The sequence below is a fragment of the Maylandia zebra genome, linkage group LG15 (assembly GCF_041146795.1).
Source record: "Maylandia zebra isolate NMK-2024a linkage group LG15, Mzebra_GT3a, whole genome shotgun sequence".
In the NCBI taxonomy this organism is placed as follows: domain Eukaryota; kingdom Metazoa; phylum Chordata; class Actinopteri; order Cichliformes; family Cichlidae; genus Maylandia; species Maylandia zebra.
Genome location: NC_135181.1, coordinates 11,914,160 through 11,936,170, shown reverse-complemented (window position 1 = coordinate 11,936,170; position 22,011 = coordinate 11,914,160). Strand labels below are relative to the sequence as shown.

Sequence of the window (22,011 nt, the reverse complement as noted above, 5' to 3'; positions counted from 1 at the left end):
ATATGGATAATGGCTCTACGCACCACATCTTATTCAAATAGCATTAAAATGAGGTATACAAGAATCCGGGTAAGATTAATGAAGTTAAATTCCAGTGTTCACCACACAGTGGTCTATACCTTGGTACAGGAGTTAAGGGCTGCAGTTTGAGGCTGCTCAGATGCCAGGGTCTGTATTCCTGACCCTTGAGCCACCGACTGCAACTCCGGACAACATTCTAATGGACAAAAAAGAAAAGAAAAGAGAAGGACAGAGAAAGCTAACGAATAAGTAAGGAAGAATATAGTAAGCCAAAGAGAGGAGTCACATGGGAATATATATACCTGTGTTCTGTAAGCTGCTGTGAGGCTTTCTAATCCAGATTTTGAAGACAATCCAAAAGCATTTTCATCTAAAACAAACGACAACAGGATTAATGAACACAATAAGTACACAAATCCATACAACAACAAAAAGCATGTGATAGTGGAAGCAAACCAGTGCATCTGAAACTGCAGTTTCACTGATTTCTATTCATTTTTAAACAATAACTTTAAAAAGTGTCTCTGCAATGGAGGGCTTTAAAATCATTTCATGTTCATTATAGCACAAGTTAATTGGAAACACAACATATAATGCAATACCTTTCTCCAGAGCTGGCTTACAGTAAATGATAGCAGCCCCTGGTCTAATCCAGGTGGGTGGAACATACATATTTCCAACATCTAGCAGGACCACAGCATCAGCCTGCATAACCTGGGAAAATGGAGAATTATTAAAGAAGAAGAAATTAAAATGATAATTAAAATAATGAAATATTAATGACCTAAAAGAACCTGTGCAGAAAAATGTCTTTCAGCATCTTCCCATTAGCAAAACTGCTCCAGTGAGCTGCTGTAAAATGAGAATACTGTCTCTGTGTGGCCAGCAACTAACACTACACAAGCCCGACATGAGATTTAAACCCATGTGTGTATACAAACTTCAAACCACAATTGTACATACTGAATGTTTAGTAAACTGAACTGGTTCTTAAATTGGACACCCTCACCCGCAGTGGGCCTTAGTCTACAACTCTTCTCTCTCAAGCTCTCCCTCTCTGTTTTGGAGAAAAAATTTTTATGCATTTTAAGGATTCATTGGAACAACTTCTGGTTAACTTCTGATTAAGGAGCTGGCACTCCTTATACATTAATTCATTACTTAGGACAGTGATTTTGACATAGGTAGCTTCTAAGGCACAATGCAGATCATCTAATGTGAGTACACCCTGTCACACCTGTGCCTGCAGGCTTTTGGAGCTCCAGTGACTCTTCAGAGTGACCATTCCACTTCGTTCAATCAGGCACTGCACAGCCAGCTGAAGGGGACCCTCTCCACCAACCAGCAACACAGTTTTTCCTTCCAAAGGAGTATCTGTAGGGATGTTTAAAATGATCATTCACGAGTGGAAATGCTCCCAGCAGCCGAGTCTGTCCATGGACTCCCTGTCAGGCTCCCCATTTAAATATATCTGAAGCCAAACTATTAAATAAAGGCAAAATATAAAAAAATAACAATCTAAAAAATCTTAAACCAGATTTTTTTTTTTTTAAATGTACCTTTAGCTTATAACATTCTACACAGAAATGTTCAACGTTTTTATTAAAGAGCTTGGAAATCTTTAGTAGTTATATCAGAAGTACTGAAAATATCTAAACCCTGAAGTGTGCCTTCAACCAAAATGATCTAAGTCTGTATCTCATATGCACAGATCCCCTGTTCAGTAAATTACCAGCATTTTAAATTAAAAAGAAACATCCCAGAAATATGGTCAAATCTTACCAAATTCAATGTCTTTCCTTCACCTTTTTATAATATAGTCATTTGGACTCAAGTACATTACGTGTTCACATATTTGTTGATATTTTTCTTGCTCATGTTTTCATTGTATTTTTTTAAATAATAAATTGGAAGATATTTTCTAAAGTCACAGTTGTCTTTACAATAACCACAGCAATGGTATCTTTTCCTGTTAGGTATCAGATCTCAGTAGTTAACAGTAAAGGATACTGATGTATTTTACAGTAAATTTAAAAAAGAGAAACATCTGTCACATTTATTAGTATATCTAATTTAATTTCTAGTGTTTATATATCGTCCAGTCAGAGCACAGTGAGAATCACTTTGAGACCTCTCTGCATTATATCATACTTGTTATAAATCTCTGTCCTCATTCTCTCACCCCAACCGGTCGCAGCAGATGGCCGCTCCTCCCTGAGGCTGGTTCTACTGGAGGTTTCTTCCTGTTAAAAGCAAGTTTTTCCTTTCCACTGTCACCAAGGTGCTTGCTCATAAAGGGTCATATGATTATTAGGTTTTTCTCTGTATGTAATATTGTAGGGTCTACCTTATGATGTAAATATATGTCTGTGAAGGTTCTCAGTCTCAGTTTAGCTTCTGGAATAAGAGGTGAAACATCTTCAAGGAAACTTAAAGAAGTCCAGACACTTTTCTTACAATATAAAGCGCCTTGAGGCGACTGTTGTTGTGATTTGGCGCTGTAAAAATAAAATTCAATTGAACTGAACAGAAATGTGAAAATATTTCAAGCACACTGGCTGCATTTAATTTCTTTTTCATTCACTCTGACACTTTTGGGTCAACTGTTTATATAAACTGTAATTTTATACAGTCGATTGGTTACACACACCAATGCAAATGCACTTAATCAGAACACTGACTTTCTCAAAAGTGATGATTTTTCTCACTGGCTAAAAATATGCTCCTACTCTATTTCTGGCACAAGGGGCATAAACCTGCACAATGCAGTTAAGGATGGCAGAAAGTCAGGCATATAATTGGTTTCTAAAGTATCAACTCAGTTTTAAAATTAAAATCTCACAGGAGACTTAACGTCTCACTTCTGACATGTTTCCTGTGTGCTGTGTGAACACTGTGTAAAGAGAGGAAAACCTTCAGTTTCCTTCAGCAGAAACTCACCATGGTTCTCCAGCAGATCCAAAACAGCACTAGCTAAAGGAGGTACAAAGCCTTTACTCAGGTCTCCTCGTATCAGACGGCCCATATTCAAGTCTGATATGCTGCAACAAGAGAAAAACATAAAAATTTCATTTTTTTATTTAACCATCCAGTTTTACAGGCCGTAACAGACTAATAAATAGGGCTGGGTATCGTCACTGATTTCTAGAATCGATTCAATTCCGATTCACAAGGTCCCGAATCGATTCGATCCACGATTCGATTTAATTCGATTCGATTCGATTTAAATCTGGGAAATTTTGACAGTCAGAAGTATAATTCGGATCAGAACATTTACATATTTTTGTATCTATAAAAAGGAAGCTGACACTCGCAAGACTTTATCCAAGGTGTGAGCATCACAGCAGATGCCTTTGTGTCAAAGTAGCTGAAGATAAAACACAGAAAAACATGAAGGTGGTTTTCCTGGCCTGGGATTTTATAAAAATATTCTGCAGTACATCAAAAACGAAAGAAAACCATTAATTAATGAACATTGCCTCTGACGTTACAGCGGTTTTATTAGACACACGGCTAAGCATTTTGCATTTTGAATAATATTAAAAATTTTAAATTTGTTCAGTATTGAACAGCAGAAATGAGGTTTTCTTTTCGGAAGAATGTAAAAGGGAAAAAAACAGCGGCCGACAGCGCTGTAAACAACAGTAGACTTGTGCGTAACAAGCAAGCGAATAATGAAGAAAGCGAAACTGTTCGAGAGGGGGGGGGGGGGGGGGGGGGGGGGAGGGAGAGAGGGAGAGAGAGAGAGCTGCGCATCGCAATGGAAGCAAAACAGTAAAAGAGTGAATTCATGACGATGTTTATGTGAAGCGTTTGGATCTTCTTTTGCTGCTGGTTCGGTCAATATTGTTTGGAGAGAGATCAAACTAACAGCTTTAGAATCAGCGCATAAAGGGCGTGAACACAAAGCGCGGACCCGGATCAGCGAGCTGTCGGCTTTCAGCCCCGACTGTGAGAAAGGCGACATCTAACTGATTCTGATCCGCGGGTTGCGCTGTGTGTTTAAGTCTATGTGCAGAATCCCTGTACCTGCTCTCATTTACTGTTTGGTGGTTCTTGAAATTTTGTGAGATGTCACCAGAGATTCTGGCATTTCGGACAAAATAAATTTATATTAAAAAATCGATTCAGGATTTTAATGAATCGATTTTACGTTATCCAAGCCAGAATCGATTTTAATCGATGAATCGATTATAAAAACCCACCCCTACTAATAAAGTGCAATGGATAACACAATCACACATAATAAATGTTAAAGACACAGCACAGTACTAGCAAGTAACATATGAGGATATATAGTTTTCATCAGGATTAGGTTAAAAAAGTCTTCCATTAATCATCAGGAACATATATACTTTTCCTCTGGATAATCTATCCTTAACTGAACCAGATCTGATCAATTTATCATGATTAAGAAGGGTCCCCTGCTAATTTTCTCATCACGTGTCTACACACACTGGGCACAAACGTCTTAATTGTGAGCAGTCCTTTCTGATTTGGGTCAATAGGACACGCACAGTGAGTTAATTCATTTATTTTAAATTGGAATAACAACCTTACATACATTTTTACATTTATAGAACTTATAAAATAAATGACTGAATATTTATGCCCCTGCAGGTTTTTACCCTTCGATGTCCTTCTCGGGTTTTAAGGTGTTGAGGATCCGACTGGTGATTGAAGCTGGGGGGAGGTGAAGGTAGATACCATGCACTTTGGGGTCATCATTCAACTTCAGCAACTCCTCTACAATCTACATGCATACATAAAGAGAACAAATAACAATCAGTGACACACATCTGAGAAATGTAGTGAAAAAATAGCAGACGAAACAAGTGTGAAAATATTGAAGATATACCAAATACAATCAGGTACTTTATGTGGTAGTCTACAAAAAAGTCAAGAGAGAAACAAACAGCACATGCACCTTCAAAATCTAACAAAGCAGCACTACCTAATGAGCACAGGGAAAGTGGTAGTGGAAATCCCTGAGGAGGTGAAAAACAGGAGAAAGGGGGACGAGATAATGTGTAAAAGTAGAGCAGCTGAGTTCTCCTAAGGCCAGGCATGGCACACATAGATCATCCACTGTCAGGTCAAATGTCTAAGCTATTCCCATGAATTCCTTCTGTCTACATGGTTCAAGTGGCAGGCTCCAGCTGAATGAAGAGCCAAGAAGGTTCCCCAAATCTCAGTTACATAATGCTGGAAAATATCACTAGGTAGGATAAAACCTGATGATAAACTTAGATGATAAATGAAGAATAAACTGGAAATACTGAAGACCTGAACACACAGGCACCATAATCACATGCTGCACAAACATGAGAACGGTAATCATGTAGTGACTTACTAAACTTTGAGGGGGGAGGAAGAGTTCTCTATTAAGGGGAAAATTAACTTGTGAGTCACATCGACTTACATCATCTTCACTGCACTCCTTTACCAGACAAATCTGAGTGATGTTCAAACCAATCTGCGGACGAGGAGATAGGAGATCTTTTGTAGACATTACAAAAGAACAAAATGGCCAAGCTGAAGAAGAGAAGTCAGAAAAAGGAGAAGTGGTGGCGTGGATTACCTTTACTGCCATTTTCTTATTGATCTCCAGCATGCTGTCGTCTTCACCTGCCTTTGAGATAAAATGAGCACACTGAAACAACGCACAGAACCCTGATAATATGGAAAAGCTAAGATGAAACTTCAGTAGAAACAGATACCCTCAAGGTCAGGAGAAGATTAAAGCAAATTAGGAGACTTCTAGCATCAAATGTTTAGGCTACGCTTTTTCTAAGCATTAACAACACTTACCGTAAGACTGCTTACTACAAAATAAGACGGTGTATTTGCACTCATTTTTTTGTTCTTTAACAGTATTCCCTTACAGTACCTGTAGAATGGCTAACAAGGGTTGAATTGCTGGGTTTCTTTTCTGCAGAGTCACAATTGCTTCTCTGGTGCTCTGAACCACTTTCCTACAAGAGAAGACAACCTGGTTAGAAATACCCATTAACCTATTAATGGGTACACGCAGGATAAAACACCCCCATCAGGAAAGTAGATAATACATAATTAAGTTCAAATATGTTCATTTATATAGCACCAATTCACAACAAAAACCATCTCAAGGTGCTGAATGCTGCAAGGTAAAGAAGCAGCATAACTATGGGGGGTTTATAACTACAGTGGCTTTGAGAATTCAGTGCAATGCAACAAGAAATCAGATGAAATGCGAGGAGGCGGCTCAGAAGAGAACGAACAATCGAACACATGAACACTGAGAAAGTACAGATAGTACACATACATGTGCTGAAACACTGAAAGCAGCACATGGTGTAACTAAATTTTCAAGCAATGTCTGCAGCAAACTATGGAGCTGATGAGAAGGTGGGAAGCAGTCAGGTGCTGTGTTTACTTTAATTCACAGACTAGCTTGTGAAATATGTGAGATAAGTATTGCTTAGGACCTATCAAGCCATCACTTTTTGTCTATTTGCAGGAATTTTCCTAATGAATTATGCATCAGGCTCTGTGGAGTAGAGTAGTAGTAATCCAAATATCAATAGTATCGAAACCAGAGCTTATATTGGTATTGGATCAACATTAATAAATTGTTGACCACTGCTCTCCCCTACATAAGATGCCTTTAAAAGTTAAATGTATCGGTATCAGTATTGGTATATGCAATATTGGCCCTACATTTACTTGGTATCGGATTGATACCAGAATTTGTGGTATGGAACAACCCATGGTCGTTTTCAGTGCGCGTGCGCATGCGGCAATATGCGGGCGGGCGGGGAAAAATGTTTACAAATACGTTAACAAATACGTTAAAAGTCCAAAACTTTAAAGTTAAACTTTAACTGAATAAATCCTTTTTGCTAATTTTCTTCACACTCAATACAAGTGTTATAGATCTGATTGCATTTAAATGTTAGCAGCAAAACTAGTTAGCATCAGTCATCCACGCCTGCGTGTTTTTACTCGGTTCCTCATGTGTCGCATGTTTAGCAACAACAGAAAAGGGTTGCATCAGCTGGCTGGTGTCTCTGACACCCTAACCCGGGGACACGTGCAGAACTGGCTACTAGCCAGGGGGCAAAACGCCGGTGAGACCGGAAATGCTTACTACCTTTGTCACGTAGATAACCATCCCTCCAACGAACTTCGTTTTTTTAGCTAGCCGTTAAAACAATTTGTCATGACACACCACAATCAGACTTTTACTCTACATTGTTGTTGCTGCTGTTGTTATTTTACCTCACATGGTTGTCGTAATCAGACTCATCCCCCTTCTGAGATTGTACCCCAAAGTTACCGGTTAACTTCGGGTTGGTGCCGGTGCTGGAGGTAGCGCTTGCCGCTCGGAGGCTCAATCGACTGCTGGTAATGCCTATCGGTAGGCATCTTCGCGAAAACCCGGTGAATCTGCTACCCGGACGGACCTGATGTGCCCGGAGACTCATGTAAGCACTGCGAATAAGCGCCAACTTCATTGTAGTTTTATGTTTAAAAAAATAAACAGGACTAAAAAGTGTTTCTTCTCCTTTCGTCTCTGGCGGCGGTGATTAGCCCGGTTCCTTGAAAGGAACAAAAAGAAAGTTGAGGTTGCAACAGGGTGCTGATGGAGGTGCGCTGTCTTCACGAGCAGTCGGAAAGATGAAAAACTAGCGGTCGGTGTGCTTTGTTTCCCCCCCATTCCCCCATCCTCCCACCCACAAATGGGCAATTCCCATAGAAAGAAAGGTCTTTTAAGACAACACATTGCGTTTAGGAGTGACAAATGGATACCTTGTTGTTAGTGTGTATATGCCTCCGCAATATTTTGATTATCTAATAACGTGTGTAAACGCATTTGTTTCCTTCCTCCAAAGTCACTGGTAATATGAAAGACTGTTTGAATAAGACAATAAATGCTACATTTCTTGCAAGTCTAGATGCTGTTATTAAACCAGCATTTTAAAGTCATATTTTTTCATTTGAAAATCCGGGGTACACTTGAAAGCAGCAGCCTAACAAGAAGCGAATGCTCGCGACTACGCGAGTTCACGTGCTGAAGACCCTGAGAGGAGTTAGGTCATTGGGTTCAAAATACACCTCAGTCGGTAAGTTAACATATCCATCCAACCCAATGCAATAATGTAAGTGAGTAAAACTATATTTAGTCTCAGGCTCATTAAGAATCAACGTTTCACTCACTCAAACATACCTATTCACAGGAGGCCAAACAATCAGTATTAATAATCATTGCCTCAATTCATATGTCGAATTAGAATACTTTAAAACCAGGTTCCTTATCAGCAAACGCGTGTCAATATACTCCTAAACCAGAGCTGGCACTCTTCATTTAACAGCACGTGATAAATCAGGCTTCTATACACAGCGTGGGTTGGTGGCCTAAGTTGAACTGGTAAGTTTAGCGACATTCCTGTTCCCTATGATTGAAGCCTAAACCCTGATTTTATCTTGAAGTCATGTACCAATCGTGCAAATTTGATGTGTGTCCGAAAGACTGCAAGTAAGGGATTTGGCAGAATATTAAAGAAAACTAATGTATCTATATATAAAGAGAATGCGTCTAATCTAATAGAAATTCCAGTGAGACCGGGTTTGCCCTTGTTGTGCAATAATAGTTCAAAAGATGGCAATAAATATACTATAGATAAGAAACAGTTAATATGCATTTTACAGCAGGAATGTTCATCCAATTTTAAAGTTCTTATCTATGCTCGTACACCCCTTCCTACATCAACTATCCAGATAAGAAAACATAGTTTGTCTATGTGTGATCAACAAGCACCTAAGCTGTGCTTAGTTGTGGTTGATTTTGGAGCCAAAAAATGAGGACAGTGCTACAAATGCCTCCAGCAGACTTGACCTCCTCAAAATAGTAAAACCGTCGCCAAATACAGGGGTTGATTTAAACCTAACTAAATTGCTAAGGGGCATAACTAAGTGTGTAGTAGTCAGAAGAATTTAAAAAAAGAAGAAGCTACTAAAATCCAAACTTGTTTGTGCATGTAGTTGTGGAAGTCATTTGGGTGTGGCTAACACACAAACTGCACAGACCTTGTTCTGCCTACTCTCATAGTGTAGGCTGCCCTCCCCTGGTGGCCATGCAGATGAGCCGTGGCATCATTTTATTTTCCAGCCATTTAATTAATTAAATATTACAATCAAAATTTTAAAAAAGTAATTTAAAAAGAGCGGTTTAAACTGCGCATTATCTAAATTTCTCGTACCCATGTCTGATCCAGAACCATTTTATTTCTTTTGATAATTTGGGATTTGTAACTGATGGGAAATCTCATTGTGACAGAGACTCAGAGGATCAGGGGCCAGGAGAAAAGCTGCTGATGGTGAATCAACCGGTGATTCACCAGATTGTGTGTGGGAACAGAGAAAGTCTGGTGTGTTGATTTAAAGTCTAGGTCCAAGTTTATGTTTACAAAGCTGTCCTACACAACTGACGCTCCTGTGGTGCAGGTCAAGGTTGAACTGATCTGTCTTCATTCCTAAAGTCACATGACTGTGACTGAGTGTCACAATTGTGCACCCTGACAAAAAGCACAGCAGATTTTCAGTTTTTACCTCACAGCCTGCAGCACTGGTAACACGTGGGACTGTTTTTTGTGCTCACAGTCCGGATTAGTAGACTTCAGATGATGGCCAAAGTTTGATTTGTAGAGATAAAGAGCAAACGGGTGAGGATCTTTCCTTTAATCTTGTCACTGTGTGCATGATTATTTGACCTTGTTGCATATGAAATGGTAACAGTGGGATTTTGTGGTTTGACAGAAAGTATGGGTAACTTATGAAATTACATGGTGATAGATACTGAGCACAGGAGGCAGTAATTTGTATGAGATGTAAGAAAAGATCAGATATGTCTAAGTTATCATTTCTTCTAAAACATTTGGGGTTTTTCTTAGATTTTATAGCGTTGGAACCATATATTTGTTGTGTAGCGCCAACGACTGAAATGCCTCTTAATGCTATCACAAGTGTACTTTATGCATTAGAAATATTTAGGCTGTTTATCCAAGATATAACTCTAACTTATATGCAGAATCTAAAGCTCGGTTTTTAAAGTCAAAATGAATCTCTCTTTGGTGAAAAGGAACATTGTTGACTACTCTTTGGATAACCTGTTAGGCCAGTGATTGGTGGTGGGTGGATTATACTTGAAGGAAGAAGGAAAACTATTTTCATCAGATATGAGAAGCAAGCAAGGTGCCAAGTGTGTTTAAATTCAAACATAAATGGTTCACCTACTTGAATGAATTAGCTTTACTAATGTTTGTTAAGTGAATAGAAAATCTTCTTGACCTCTATAACCTTCACTTGATCTCCAGATCAGCCATGAGGGACAGACTGAGCCACCTGCAGGAAGTCTCCCGCGGCCCTGTGGAGCCAGTGGAGAATGCAGACTCCACTCTCTCCAAGTCCCTCAGCAAAGTCGACCTGGACAACAGCCCTGCTCTGGCAGAAATCTTTTCCCAGGCAGAAGGGATCCATAAAGACATCCAGCTCATCCGCCTGGAGGTTAAAAGGCTTCGTGAGCAGAGCTCCTGCATGTTCCATGGCACCTCTACTATTAAAAGGGACTCTATTGGAGCTGACATAAAGATGCGGGCTGAGAATGTTCTAGCACGCCTGCGTGACATGGATGGCATGGCGTGCAAGCTAGAAGAAAAACATGGTGCCAATTCTGCTGTGACGCGTATCGCCAGAACCCAGTACGCCTGCCTCAGTAATGGCTTTCGCGATGCGATGTTTGATTACAATGAGGCCGAGATGAGCCACCGTGAAAGCTGCAAAGCCCAGATCCAGAGGCAAATGGAGATAGTTGGGTGTGAGGTGACGGGAGAGGAGGTGGAGGAGATGATTGAGAAAGGTCAGTGGAACATCTTCAGCAATAACGTGGTGACTGAAGGCAGAACGGCACGTTCAGCTCTCTTCCAGGTTGAGAAACGTCACCAGGAGCTGCTGGACCTGGAGAGCCGCATCAAGGGCATCCATGAGATATTCCTGGACATCGCCGTGCTGGTAGAGGAGCAGGGCAACATGCTGGACTCCATCCAGACCAACGTTCAGAAAACCGATGAGGGCGTGCAGGATGCTCTCTTCAAAATTGGCAGGGCCAAACGCCATGACCGCAACAACCCATTCAAAAGAATATTTAAAAAGACATAGCAGCTGAAGACACTTTTTGGTTTTTAAGCTGGCTCAGTCTCATCATGTGAGGGATTTGCTATTAAAGCTAATTTTGACTCCTCCCACATTCACAAAGTGTCACCACAGCGGATGCTTGATTTGGCAATTTTTTTTTTTTAAATGTTTTTGTTTTTTGTCGGATACGCTTCCTGTTGCAGCCCCAAGGGGATTTGTCTAATTTGTGTCTGATGTTTTTTGTTTTTTTTAAACTGTGACTTTGAGAAATATTTTTTTCCAGTTTCAGAAAAGAGATAAAACTCAATAAAATATCTGCTGTAGCTGAAGAAAGGCTGAATTATTCTTCAATTATTTGTAGTCTGACTGAACTGTTAAACTTTGGCTGGTTTTCAGAAGCCTTTCATCCAGACCCCTGAAAGGGAGGCAATAATACAGCATTTTAACAGAGATTTAATTTTATATAGGTTATGCAGGGATTACACTACTTATGCACTAATCTGTTTTACTGTCTTTTAATTACTTTTTAATATTAAACGTTTTGTTTTATTCTTGTGTTCTGTGCCTTGTCTCTAAGTAAATATATTGAAATTTTTAACATATTTGTTTAAACATATAATCCACACAAGCTCATTTAAAAATTGACTAGATCTACTACACACATGAGAGAGCTGCTCCACATCGAAAGGAGGCAGCTGAGGTGGTTCGGGCATCTGACAAGGATGCCCCCTGGGCGCCTCCTGGATGAGGTGTTCCAGGCATGTCCCACCGGGAGGAGGCCCCGGGGCAGACCCAGGACACGCTGGAGAGATTATATCTCTCGGCTGGCCTGGGAACGCCTTGGTATTCCCCCGGATAAGCTGGAGGAGGTGGCTGGGGAGAGGGAGGTCTGGGCCTCTTTCCTTAGGCTGCTGCCCCCGCGACCCGGCCCCGGACAAAGCGGATGAGGATGGATGGATGGATGGATGGATACTACACACATTTTACTTTAAGTCACTCTTAAAGAGGCAGACACACTGTTTGCTTTTTCAGGCATCTCTGAAACAGTAAAACCTTTAGTAAATACTGCCTATAGATTTACATTAATAAAGCACAACGATATTGTTTATTAGTTTCGTATGTTTATTAGTGTGTGTATATATAGTGCTTGAATGTCTGGAACCTAACCAACCTGTTAATGGACATAATTTATTGTGTGTTCTAGTCAAGGTACAGTGCAAGAAGCTGGTAAAACCACACAAGTCTGATCTCTCCTGCACAAACACAAGCCGGTACTGTGTAAGTCATTTGGGCGTGGCTGGGAAAATCTTGACGTGAGCTAAAATCAGCTCAGGCTTCACTCACTCATCTCGGAAACTGTCAGGTAGCCTACCGCGGCTTTTAGATATTATGGCAGTGGTTGGCCAAGTGTCGCCAATGCGTTTTTAAGCGCAACCCCCTTAAAAAAGGTGACCTCGAAGGTTCCGTGCCAACAGTTTTGCTTAATTGTACAATAAGATAGACGCCAAGTTGCATTTGGCACTCGAGTGTTACACACCCGCTGCTCACACCTTGGCGTCACTGCAAACCAAACCGACCGGGCTTCATTCCTCAAGTCACATCTCATCGCAGTTGCATGGCGAGGCGCAGTTGGTCAACTTGACAAAAAAGAAATAACACAGTAAAATTCCAGCTTTAGTTCCAGATATAGCAGCGTTACGCGTGTAGGGCCCATTGTTGTGCTCACGGCCAGGAGCAGTCGACATCAGAGCAGGAGGATGCTGCTGAGGCACGGCGGCCACCTGACAGCAACGTACAAACTCTGATATCTGTGGACATAAAAGCGAAACAGGTGAGGATCCTTCCTTTTATTTTCACGAGATTATTTCATCTCGTTGCTCATGAACGGCGAAGGAAGATGAAGTTTAAGTTATGGCCCATCAGACAAATGAAAAGTGATTTTAAATTTGTTTTTGTTTGGGGTTTTTAGTAGTAAACGAGATTTATCGTAGTAGAAATAGACACTAGCGTGACATATACACAGCCTAAAACCATGTCCATACATTTGTGGAAAAACGTACACCTTTCTTCCACAATTGTTTAATTTTTTTTTTTTTTACTATTATCGTTGTTATTTTACATTTTTATTGTACTTTATGATACATTGTGCCCAAATCAAAATATTTCCTAGATTAAAAAAAACTCGGATTATTGAAACAAGTTAAGTGTTGAATACGTCTACCAACAAAACAACAACATGATGATAAGGACCACATGTATTTATTTATTTATAATACACATTTAATCCACTAGATTGCATCTTAACTGGAAAATTGTATAAAGGCTGTTTTGATCAATGATATAGATTATCAGTTATTCTCAACTAGAAGCAGTGACAAAATCAGACAGGGCAATCAGGACGGGAAGGGTGTAGTGGCAGTGCCAGAAATGCCTTTAAATTATGTCACCACCGTCCCTTTTTCACACTATAAAGATCTTTTACTTAGACTGCTTCTCAGACTCTGACAAATAATTCTGTCTGTGAGATTTTAAAGTCAAAATGAATTTAGCTACAGAAAGATCCTAAGTTGAAGGAACTAGTTTGGTAGGAAGGAACACCTCTTACTATTCTTTAGAGAACCTGTTAGGCCAGTGATTGGTGCCGGGTGGATTATATGTAAAGGAAGAAGGAAAATATTTTTAACCTGGTATGAAACAGGTTAAAAGACAAGGTGTGAAGGTGTTTAATTATGAAAAAAAAAAAAGGGGGGGGGGGGGGGGGTGTCTTGAGTTGCTTAGTGTTGCACTGTTGAGAAAGGCCCCTCTTTATTTAGTCAGCTTTACCATTGTATGTTAGATCAACAGCAATCAGAGAGAGAGAAAAGCATCTTGACCTCTAACCTTCACTTGTTCCCTAGACCAACCATGAGGGACAGACTAACTGACCTCCAGGAGCTGTCCAGCGGCCCCATGGAGCCAATGGAGTATGCGGAGTCCGTTGTCTCTGACTCCTTCAGTAACGTTGACCTGGAGGATGAGTTGCCTCATGAAGCAGTGGTGTTTAGCGACAACAGCCCTGCTCTGGGCGAAATCTTTACCCAGGCACAAGGTATCCACAAAGACATCCAGCTCATCCGCCTGGAGGTTAAGAGGCTTCGTGAGCAGAACTCCCGCATGTTCCAAGCCACCACCACCATGAGCACCATTAAAAAGGACTCTAACACTATTGGAGCTGATATCAAGGCGCGGGCTGAGGATGTGCTAGCACGTCTACATAAAATGGACGACATGACGCAGAAACTAGAAGAAACGCACGGCACAAATTCTGCTGTGACGCGTATCGCCAGAACCCAGTACGCCTGCCTCAGTAATGGCTTTCGCGATGCAATGTTTGACTACAATGAGGCCGAGATGAGCCACCGGGAAAGCTGCAAAGCCCAGATCCAGAGGCAAATGGAGATAATGGGGCACGAGGTGACGGGAGAGGAGGTGGAGGAGATGATTGAGAAAGGTCAGTGGAACATCTTCAACGACAACATCGTGACTGAAGGCAGAACGGCACGCTCGGCTCTGTCCCAGGTTGAGAAACGGCACCAGGAGCTGCTGGACCTGGAGAGCCGCATCAAGGGCATCCATGAGATATTCCTGGACATCGCCGTGCTGGTAGAGGAGCAGGGCCCCATGATGGACTCCATCCAGAACAACGTTCAGCAAACTGATGCTGTCATGCAGGATGTCCTCTTCAAACTTGGCAAGGCAAAACGCCACGACAGCAAGAACCCGTTTAGAAAGATGTTTTGCAGCTGTTTTCCGTGCGTCGACTAATCGGTACAACAGGATGACCCGGCAAAGACAATGTCAGCTAGTTCTTAGGATATTCAAAATGTTCGACGTGTCACGAAAATGTTAGTTTCACAATAATTTATCATCACGGTCTTTGTAGTTACTGCCTAATATTTTCTCAGAGAGTAAAATAAAGGTTTGAGGAAAAGGGTTCAAACTGCTTGGTTTAAATGTAAAAATTCTTGGGTTAAACTTCATAAAACTCTATTTATGTAATTCCTTGATTTTTAATGTCTGTAGTAAGGGTTTGAGACATAACCTGTGTCAAATAACAATGACCTAGGCACGATGCATACTTGAAAACAAACGGTACGTGAAGGTATTTTTCAGCTTGCTCAGGTTACACATTTACTAATAAGTAGCTTTCAGATATTTTTATACAATTTCTGAAAGTTCCATTAAAATAACCTTGAAGAAATGTTTGGTTTGTCACTACACATCTTAGCACTAATACCATGGATGTTGTGGTTGAAGTAAAACAGAGCGTACCGGTAACGAAGCAGTTTAACAGGGATATAATTTCTGCAGGGATTGTACTTGTGATGCACCATGCACACTACCTTATTTTGACTTCTGTATATTAAAATGTTTTTGTCTGTCTTATGTGATTTCTCTTACAAGTAAATATTAAATATATTAAATATAATATGTCTGGGTTTATTTTTTAAACATACAATTCACATTAACACTAATATTTTAGAAGGCCTGCTATGTTCTTACTCAAACACAGAAAACTGGAGAAAATCTGGACTTCCAGCTCAATGACAGCTGCTCTTTGTCATGATGCGTATAACGCCATTAACCAGTTGTTTAACCTGCACACAGGTGCCGTCACAAAACAAATAAAGCTGCTTATTACGTGTTTTTCAAGACGTCTAGTCAAATCCCTTTGTTTTCTTGTTTGTTTCCTTAAATTTTCATTAATTCTTGTTTTTGGGCATGTCATTTACCAGGAATGCCTTCTTACTTAATCCATTTGCTTGATTCGTGAGTTGAAACAGTACTTTAGGAGGTATTATGTGTCGCAGTGGGAAGGCTTAAGTGACTCACCTGTTAAGGGGCCGGCAATCACACACAATGCTGAAAAGAAAGTAGACGGCCAACTTCCTTCAGTAGATTAAACACATACTTGCTACAAAAATGTCAAATGAGACAAGCTGAAAGGATTTACTTACCTTTTCTGTAGCGTGGTGGCCGTTTAAAGAAGGTAAGATCATTTGATTTGTGAGTCTAATGATTTGGGTTTTTTCATAGGAAAAGTGTTGCCACCTGGAGGCAACTGGATAATTGATGGGACTTGCTGGCTATTTAGTTTGGGCTCCACTCTACAGGCAACTCGAGGGGAAGATATGATTTCTGAAGACTTGTTTAAGTCTTTTATTTTTAATTGAGACAACTTTTGAAGTGAATGTTGTTCATTCGAACGGTACGGAATAAGGAAATTGACTTTCTGAGCTTATGACAGGAACTTGAAAAGATACCTGCCATCCAAAAGCACTGCAACTTGTGGAGTTGACAGACCTAACGTAGAGAAAGTACTTGGATAAATGCAGAAACCACCATCCTATTGCAAAACCTCAATTTAAATGGAAAAGTCTGCTTTAAGGTGAGAAGGTCCTTGTTCCTGGTTTAAATTGAGAAATTCCTGTTGGTCACTTAGCTGTGACTGCTGACGGGAAAAGGCTACTGAAGATAAAACTAAACTTACGTGCATCAGTTGCATCATCAGTTTTTAAAACAATCTTTCTAGATGGCTCTTAAAGTTCCCCCCTTACTAAATTAACAAAGCACAATAATTTACAGCCAAGTGATCAGATTACTCTGTTTCATGTGTGTCATCACTTTGAAGAATGTTCATGATAATCATTTTGAATTATGGATTTTATTTATTATACCTTTTACTTCTTTTTTTTTTTTAATACACTAGTCTCTCAGGCAGAATGCGGGACAGGTTGGAGAGGCTGCAGACCATTAGAGAGGAGCAGGAGGAGTACGAGCCCGGATTCTATGGGTTTGAGTATGATGTAGACAAGGGAACTTTGTCTCATCAAGCGGTAATATTTGAGAGCTCCTCAGCTACTGAGGTCATCCTAAAGGAGGCTGAGTCAATACGCAAGGACATCTCCCTGCTCCACTTGGAGGTGGCACGTCTGCACGCCCACAACGAACGATTTGGCACCTCTGTGCGCCGCCTGACCCTTATTAAAAAGGATTGTGACTCCATTGCCAGAGGGATCCAACAGCGGGGGGAGGCTCTGTACGCCCGTCTACAGGTCCTGGGTAAACGGAGCAAAGAGCTTGAAGAGAAAGAGGGCCCCAACAGTGCTGTTAGTCGCATTGCACGTGCTCAGTACGAGTCACTGACCTGCGCCTTCCACAGTGCCATGACTGACTACAGTAAGGCGGAAGAGGTTCAGAGGAATACCTGCAGGGTGAGGATCCAGAGGCAGGCCTCAATACTGGGGAAAGAAATCACTGATGAGCAGCTGGATGCGCTGGTGGACAAAGGTGGTGAGGGCTGGGCGGAGCTGTCCCAAGGCCTTCAGAATCAGAGTGTACGCTCTTGCCGCACTGCGTTGTGCGAGATCAAAGGCAGACACAAGGACCTGGTGGAGCTGGAGGCCAGGATGAAGGAGATCCACGAACTGTTCCTCCAAATGGCCATACTAGTGGAGGAGCAGGGATCCATGCTCAATAACATTGAGGCTCATGTGTGCAACACTGTGGAATATATTGAAAAAGTCCACGTTCATATGAAGAAGGCCATACAGTACAAGAGGAAAAACCCTTTCCTCCAGTGTTGCCCCTGTCTACTGTGCTGGAAAAACGACCAAACTTTTTAGGACTGTTTGACTTAAATGATTGAAATTCTGATTAAACATTTAACTATTTACGTAAAAGATATGGAACTAAACAAAAAGGAAAAAGTAATGTGCAATATTTTGATGAAAGACGATGGCACTAAGTGCACTGAAGACAGTTCTTCCCTAGGTAGAAACACAATGTATTTCTGTGAAAGGGAGTAATTTGTAAGCTCAAAATTGATCAAATTACAGATAATGTTATGATCACAGAATTTACCCCCGTATGTATTTGAGAGAAGTTTTAACAAATTGATGTTTTAAGTTGAGACTGTTATCGTGTTCAGTGATGCACAAAATAAACTATAGCTGTAGGAAAAAAAGATCTGCTAGTTTTTCCAGATTCTTTGAGTCTAAGTAAGCGTAAAAACATTTGACACCCAAATGATCCAGACATAATCACAACTAACAAAAGCTGTACTGTGTAGCTTTTAACTAAATGTCATGTCAGACTGAGATAAAACTAAGTTATATCAGTAAGAGGTGCAGTGAGTATGATGTAGACAAGGGGACTTGTGTGTACATTTGTCTTATATTACACTGGCCCAAGATTATTTTGCGTTAATGTAACAAAATGATCTAATCCATTAAGGTTTTATTTTTGGTACTTCTGCTAATCTGTAAATTTATGTTTAGATTTAATATTTAAAATGAGCACTGGGGTGGGGAAGAAAGATGATATGGATTACTTTAAATGTGGCATGATTGTTGGTGTCAAGTAGACAGACTATTCTGTGTCTTTCAAGAACTGCTGATGTACTGGGATTTTCACACACAACTACCTCTAGGGTTTACAGAGAATGACACATGATGGAGAAAATATCCAGTGCGTGTACTTTTCTGGGTGAAAATGTCTTGCTGATCCCACAGGTCAGAGGAGAATGGCAAGACTAAGAACAGAAATTGTAAACTGAGGCTACAATCTGTACCTGCTTACTAATAGAAGATCAATAGAAGATTGGAAGAATTGTTTGGTCTGATTAACCCTCAATTTCTTCCACAATATATGGTTGGTAGGACAGAATTTATGGTGAACAACATGAAAGATTGTTCCATCCTGCACGTATCAATTATTCAGACTGCTGCTGATGTAATCAACTAATTCCATGAAGAATTGAAGAAGTTATGAAGGAAAAAGAGGGGTTCATGTTAATACTAGCAAGGTGTACCTAAATGGTGAGTGCATATTTGACATATTCAAGCTTCCATCTATCATTTTCTTCAGCTTATCCGGTCTGTTCAGCATCCTAAGCTTTAAATGTAATATTTAGATGTACCTATTAACACTTAGTATTTCAATTTAAATTTCATTTTTGAATGTAAGATCGAACATTCGCTGTTATTTGAAAAAAAAAAAATTGCTGGAAATCTGCTAAAAATGAGAAAAACGCACCCTGAATCTTTGTATAATATTTGGAACTTTTTGGAATTAAATCCTGTAGTTATTTCAAGAATAGCTCAGTGCACAAGACAAGGCAACAACAGCCATGCGAATAGATGCAGTCAGTTTCTACTCCACAAACTGTTTAACAAACTAGATGCCAAACTGAAGTTTCCTATCTCGGCCATTTGGAGTCAGACTGTGTGCACGTCTAACTGCTTTTTGCTTTTTAAAACTATGCATAATAGCTTATGTATGATCAAAATTCAAAGTTTAATTTCCGTACCAGTTAGCAGTATTTAGATTTTATTTTCAAAACAGTTTAATCTCAAAATAACATTTCGAGTTCAGTCTCGAAATTTCATCTTTATGGTCAAAATGAACAATAATATTTATTTTTTTCTTAATGTGGCCCTATACTATAGTTTTTTTTGTTTTCGTTTTTTTCGTTTTTCAAATATAGAATGAAATATCCCTGATGGCGCCTGTCCCGTTAATGCCCCACTCACTCAGATCCACATACACCTAGCAAGACTAGCTGTCATTCAGTCTCCGAAGTTTCTACGGACTTTATTTGGCAACTTATTCTCCGTGACTTCGTAATTTAGAGATTTGTTGTGCGGTATCGGTGTTTCGCTTTGCTTCGAGGTTTTGTTTGGCTGCAATGCGCAGCTAAACACGCTACTGTGTATATTTACAATATAGAAGTTGTACGCCTGCTATAACTTCTGCTACGGGTTAGCATACGCTAATGTTATTATGCGGGTTCTAATTTGAGAGAGCGGTTCACAGGAATTCGAATGGAATGGAAGCAATTAACCCAAGTATGCGAGCTGGTATATATATGTATGTGTGTGTGTGTGTATATTTTAGGGTTTTTTTGTAAATACAAGCCACCTTAAGGATAGCGGTAGTTTTATTTCAAGCTTTTGAGGTCGGGCTTGTCGTTAGCATGATAGTAAATGACTTAGCTGCTAGCTACTAGCAGCGGTAATGTCAATTGTTTAGACCAGTATGTTTGTTTGCTATTGTTTATCTCGTCGGCTTACGCTGCTATGCATTGCTAGCTTCGTGCCAATTTAATGACTAAGTCTAGAATACATAATGATTAACGGTATTTGGATGTGTTGAGTTTTACAAGTGTGGGGATGTGTTGGGGTACGGTGTATATACCAGGATGGCCGAGTGGTTAAGGCGTTGGACTTAAGATCCAATGGACATATGTCCGCGTGGGTTCGAACCCCACTCCTGGTAAATTTATTTTGTTGATGTATTGGAAGGTTTGCGTCACATAACATAAACAAAGAAACAGTTCTGTTACATTATAAGCGAGACCGAGGCAAAACAGAGAGCACTGATGATAAAGAGCTTATAGTTGCAGATGTGGTAGCTGCGTATGCATCGTCTTGTATTATTTCCACCGAATGCAACAATTTCAGCTCCGTTTAAAATTGCACTTTTTAACAGTTCACCCATATTGTAATTAGTTATTTAAAAAATACACATTTTTTTTCAGCCAATTTCTTTTGATAATAACAGTTTTCCTCTAAGTTAACAGATTTGCAGCAGTCTATTGGTAATAAAACGGTGCTGAAAATCGCGGGCGCTAAAATAGTGTCGTATTACAAAGCCAGCCGCCAGCTTGCGGTTAACCCAAGTATCCAAACATTACTTGGAGAATTAGGAAGGTTGGTTTAAATTCTGATTATCCGTCTGATTATTACTTGTTTAAGGCGTAACCCGACGTGCACCACTCTAGAAATGCAGCTACACCCCCATTGACGGAGCTCTTGTGACTGGCTTGTTCAGTGAGATCGTTTCCTCTTGTGAATTTCGCCGCAGTTTTTGGATTTATCAGTGAAAGAATAACAAGAATTATCTCAATATAAGGTATAATAATCATAGCGTCAATATAAAAACTCACAAAATTAGGCAAATTAATGCAAGGAGAAACTGAAACTGAGTGAGTGAATGTACAAAGTAGTGGAAAAACTGAGGGACAACAGAGGCAGCAGAAATTGCAAGAAATATAACTAAATATAATGTAGGTGCAGTTAACGCAGAGTCAAAACAGGTAATTTCTTTATAACTCAGGATTGGGAAATCCTGTTGATTACAGTCTATTTATCAATATAAGTTTAGTAGTAGTAATATAAGATATTAGACATAAAAAATTGAAACATCAGAAATAACTTTTTGGCACACCAGCATCTGTAAATTACTTAGGATATACTAAGATTATCCACAGAAGTTTAAAACTAGATCTTAGCAAAGCACATTGCATTACTAAATCTTTCAGGAGTAGTTGCGTGATTAGGACAGAAGAGGGCACTTTAACGCCTTCTTGTAGTTTCTGGGCTGGAGTTCAGCACTGGCCCAGAGGAGGCCTGCACACACTCACCCCTGTAATTTCACAGCCAGGGCGATGCCTTAGATCCATCGATACCCAGTCATCTGCATATGCCACCGGAAAGGCTTGACAGAAAATAGCTGCAAGCAGTACTCAACAGTTTGGTGCACTGTAGTCATGCAGCCTTATAAATACTTCTCAACTTCACAAACATGGTGAGTGTGTAACTATGAATCATGTTTAGCAAATTGGGGTAAATTGAGGAAGAATTACTGTGTGTAAAAATCGCTAATGGGGCCTTACATACTAAAGATTTCCTGGTCTTAGACCATATTTTGTCCCCTTCCTCCCTCTTTTTTTTCACTGACAAACGCATATGCTGTCACTTGATACGTTTTTGAGGC

General features: G+C 40.1%; 4 protein-coding genes and 1 non-coding gene across 10 annotated transcripts in view; 4 read left to right on the top strand and 1 right to left on the bottom strand.

Annotated features, from left to right (window-relative positions):
- The window catches only part of mthfd1l (methylenetetrahydrofolate dehydrogenase (NADP+ dependent) 1 like), a 55,131-nt gene extending 39,045 nt beyond the window's left edge, over window positions 1-16,086 (bottom strand). The window contains exons 1-10 of one of the 2 annotated variants that reach the window (XM_023155442.3): window positions 16,066-16,086; window positions 5,912-5,996; window positions 5,603-5,653; window positions 5,444-5,497; window positions 4,650-4,774; window positions 2,962-3,062; window positions 1,259-1,395; window positions 624-735; window positions 324-391; window positions 120-217 (exon numbers count right to left, since the gene is read on the bottom strand). In XM_023155442.3, coding sequence (XP_023011210.3) covers window positions 120-217; window positions 324-391; window positions 624-735; window positions 1,259-1,395; window positions 2,962-3,062; window positions 4,650-4,774; window positions 5,444-5,497; window positions 5,603-5,635 — 728 coding nt within the window. In that variant the 5' untranslated portion in view covers window positions 5,636-5,653; window positions 5,912-5,996; window positions 16,066-16,086. Of the gene's footprint in view, window positions 1-119; window positions 218-323; window positions 392-623; window positions 736-1,258; window positions 1,396-2,961; window positions 3,063-4,649; window positions 4,775-5,443; window positions 5,498-5,602; window positions 5,654-5,911; window positions 5,997-7,281; window positions 7,674-16,065 lie in introns of those variants that run through there. The other variant, XM_004541730.5, reaches the window with a different exon arrangement.
- On the top strand, window positions 7,037-11,791 carry LOC101481496 (syntaxin-11). 4 transcript variants are annotated; one of them, XM_076873891.1, is made up of 2 exons: window positions 7,037-7,130; window positions 10,377-11,791. In XM_076873891.1, the coding sequence occupies exon 2, from the start codon at window positions 10,384-10,386 to the stop codon at window positions 11,215-11,217; it is 834 nt and encodes a 277-aa protein (XP_076730006.1). In that variant the 5' UTR covers window positions 7,037-7,130; window positions 10,377-10,383; the 3' UTR covers window positions 11,218-11,791. The 4 variants fall into 4 exon arrangements, with proteins under 4 accessions (XP_076730006.1, XP_004541786.2, XP_004541784.2 ...); XM_004541729.3 differs by lacking the exon at window positions 7,037-7,130 and adding an exon at window positions 7,347-7,487; XM_004541727.5 differs by lacking the exon at window positions 7,037-7,130 and adding an exon at window positions 7,809-8,126.
- LOC101481205 (syntaxin-11) lies at window positions 12,487-15,661 on the top strand. The gene is made up of 2 exons (XM_004541726.4): window positions 12,487-13,024; window positions 14,091-15,661. The coding sequence occupies exon 2, from the start codon at window positions 14,098-14,100 to the stop codon at window positions 14,995-14,997; it is 900 nt and encodes a 299-aa protein (XP_004541783.1). The 5' UTR covers window positions 12,487-13,024; window positions 14,091-14,097; the 3' UTR covers window positions 14,998-15,661.
- Window positions 16,054-18,201, top strand: LOC101480737 (syntaxin-11). 2 transcript variants are annotated; one of them, XM_004541725.3, is made up of 2 exons: window positions 16,054-16,222; window positions 16,943-18,201. In XM_004541725.3, exon 2 carries the CDS (start codon window positions 16,956-16,958, stop codon window positions 17,856-17,858), a length of 903 nt encoding a protein of 300 aa, XP_004541782.3. In that variant the 5' UTR covers window positions 16,054-16,222; window positions 16,943-16,955; the 3' UTR covers window positions 17,859-18,201. The 2 variants fall into 2 exon arrangements, with proteins under 2 accessions (XP_004541782.3, XP_004541781.3); XM_004541724.3 differs by lacking the exon at window positions 16,054-16,222 and adding an exon at window positions 16,323-16,621.
- A 2,227-nt stretch (window positions 18,202-20,428) lies between these two features.
- Window positions 20,429-20,511, top strand: trnal-uaa (transfer RNA leucine (anticodon UAA)). The gene has a single exon. It is a non-coding gene; the product is annotated as a tRNA-Leu (tRNA).
- The last annotated feature ends 1,500 nt before the right edge of the window (window positions 20,512-22,011 follow it).

Excerpts from the sequence above, each read along its gene's own strand:
- LOC101481205 (XM_004541726.4), top strand. The coding sequence starts at position 14,098 with ATGAGGGACAGACTAACTGACCTCCAGGAGCTGTCCAGCGGCCCCATG.
- LOC101481496 (XM_076873891.1), top strand. The coding sequence starts at position 10,384 with ATGAGGGACAGACTGAGCCACCTGCAGGAAGTCTCCCGCGGCCCTGTG.
- LOC101480737 (XM_004541724.3), top strand. The coding sequence starts at position 16,602 with ATGGAAAAGTCTGCTTTAAG. Across the intron at positions 16,622-16,942 it reads ATGGAAAAGTCTGCTTTAAG|TCTCTCAGGCAGAATGCGGG; the intron begins GTGAGAAGGTCC and ends TTAATACACTAG.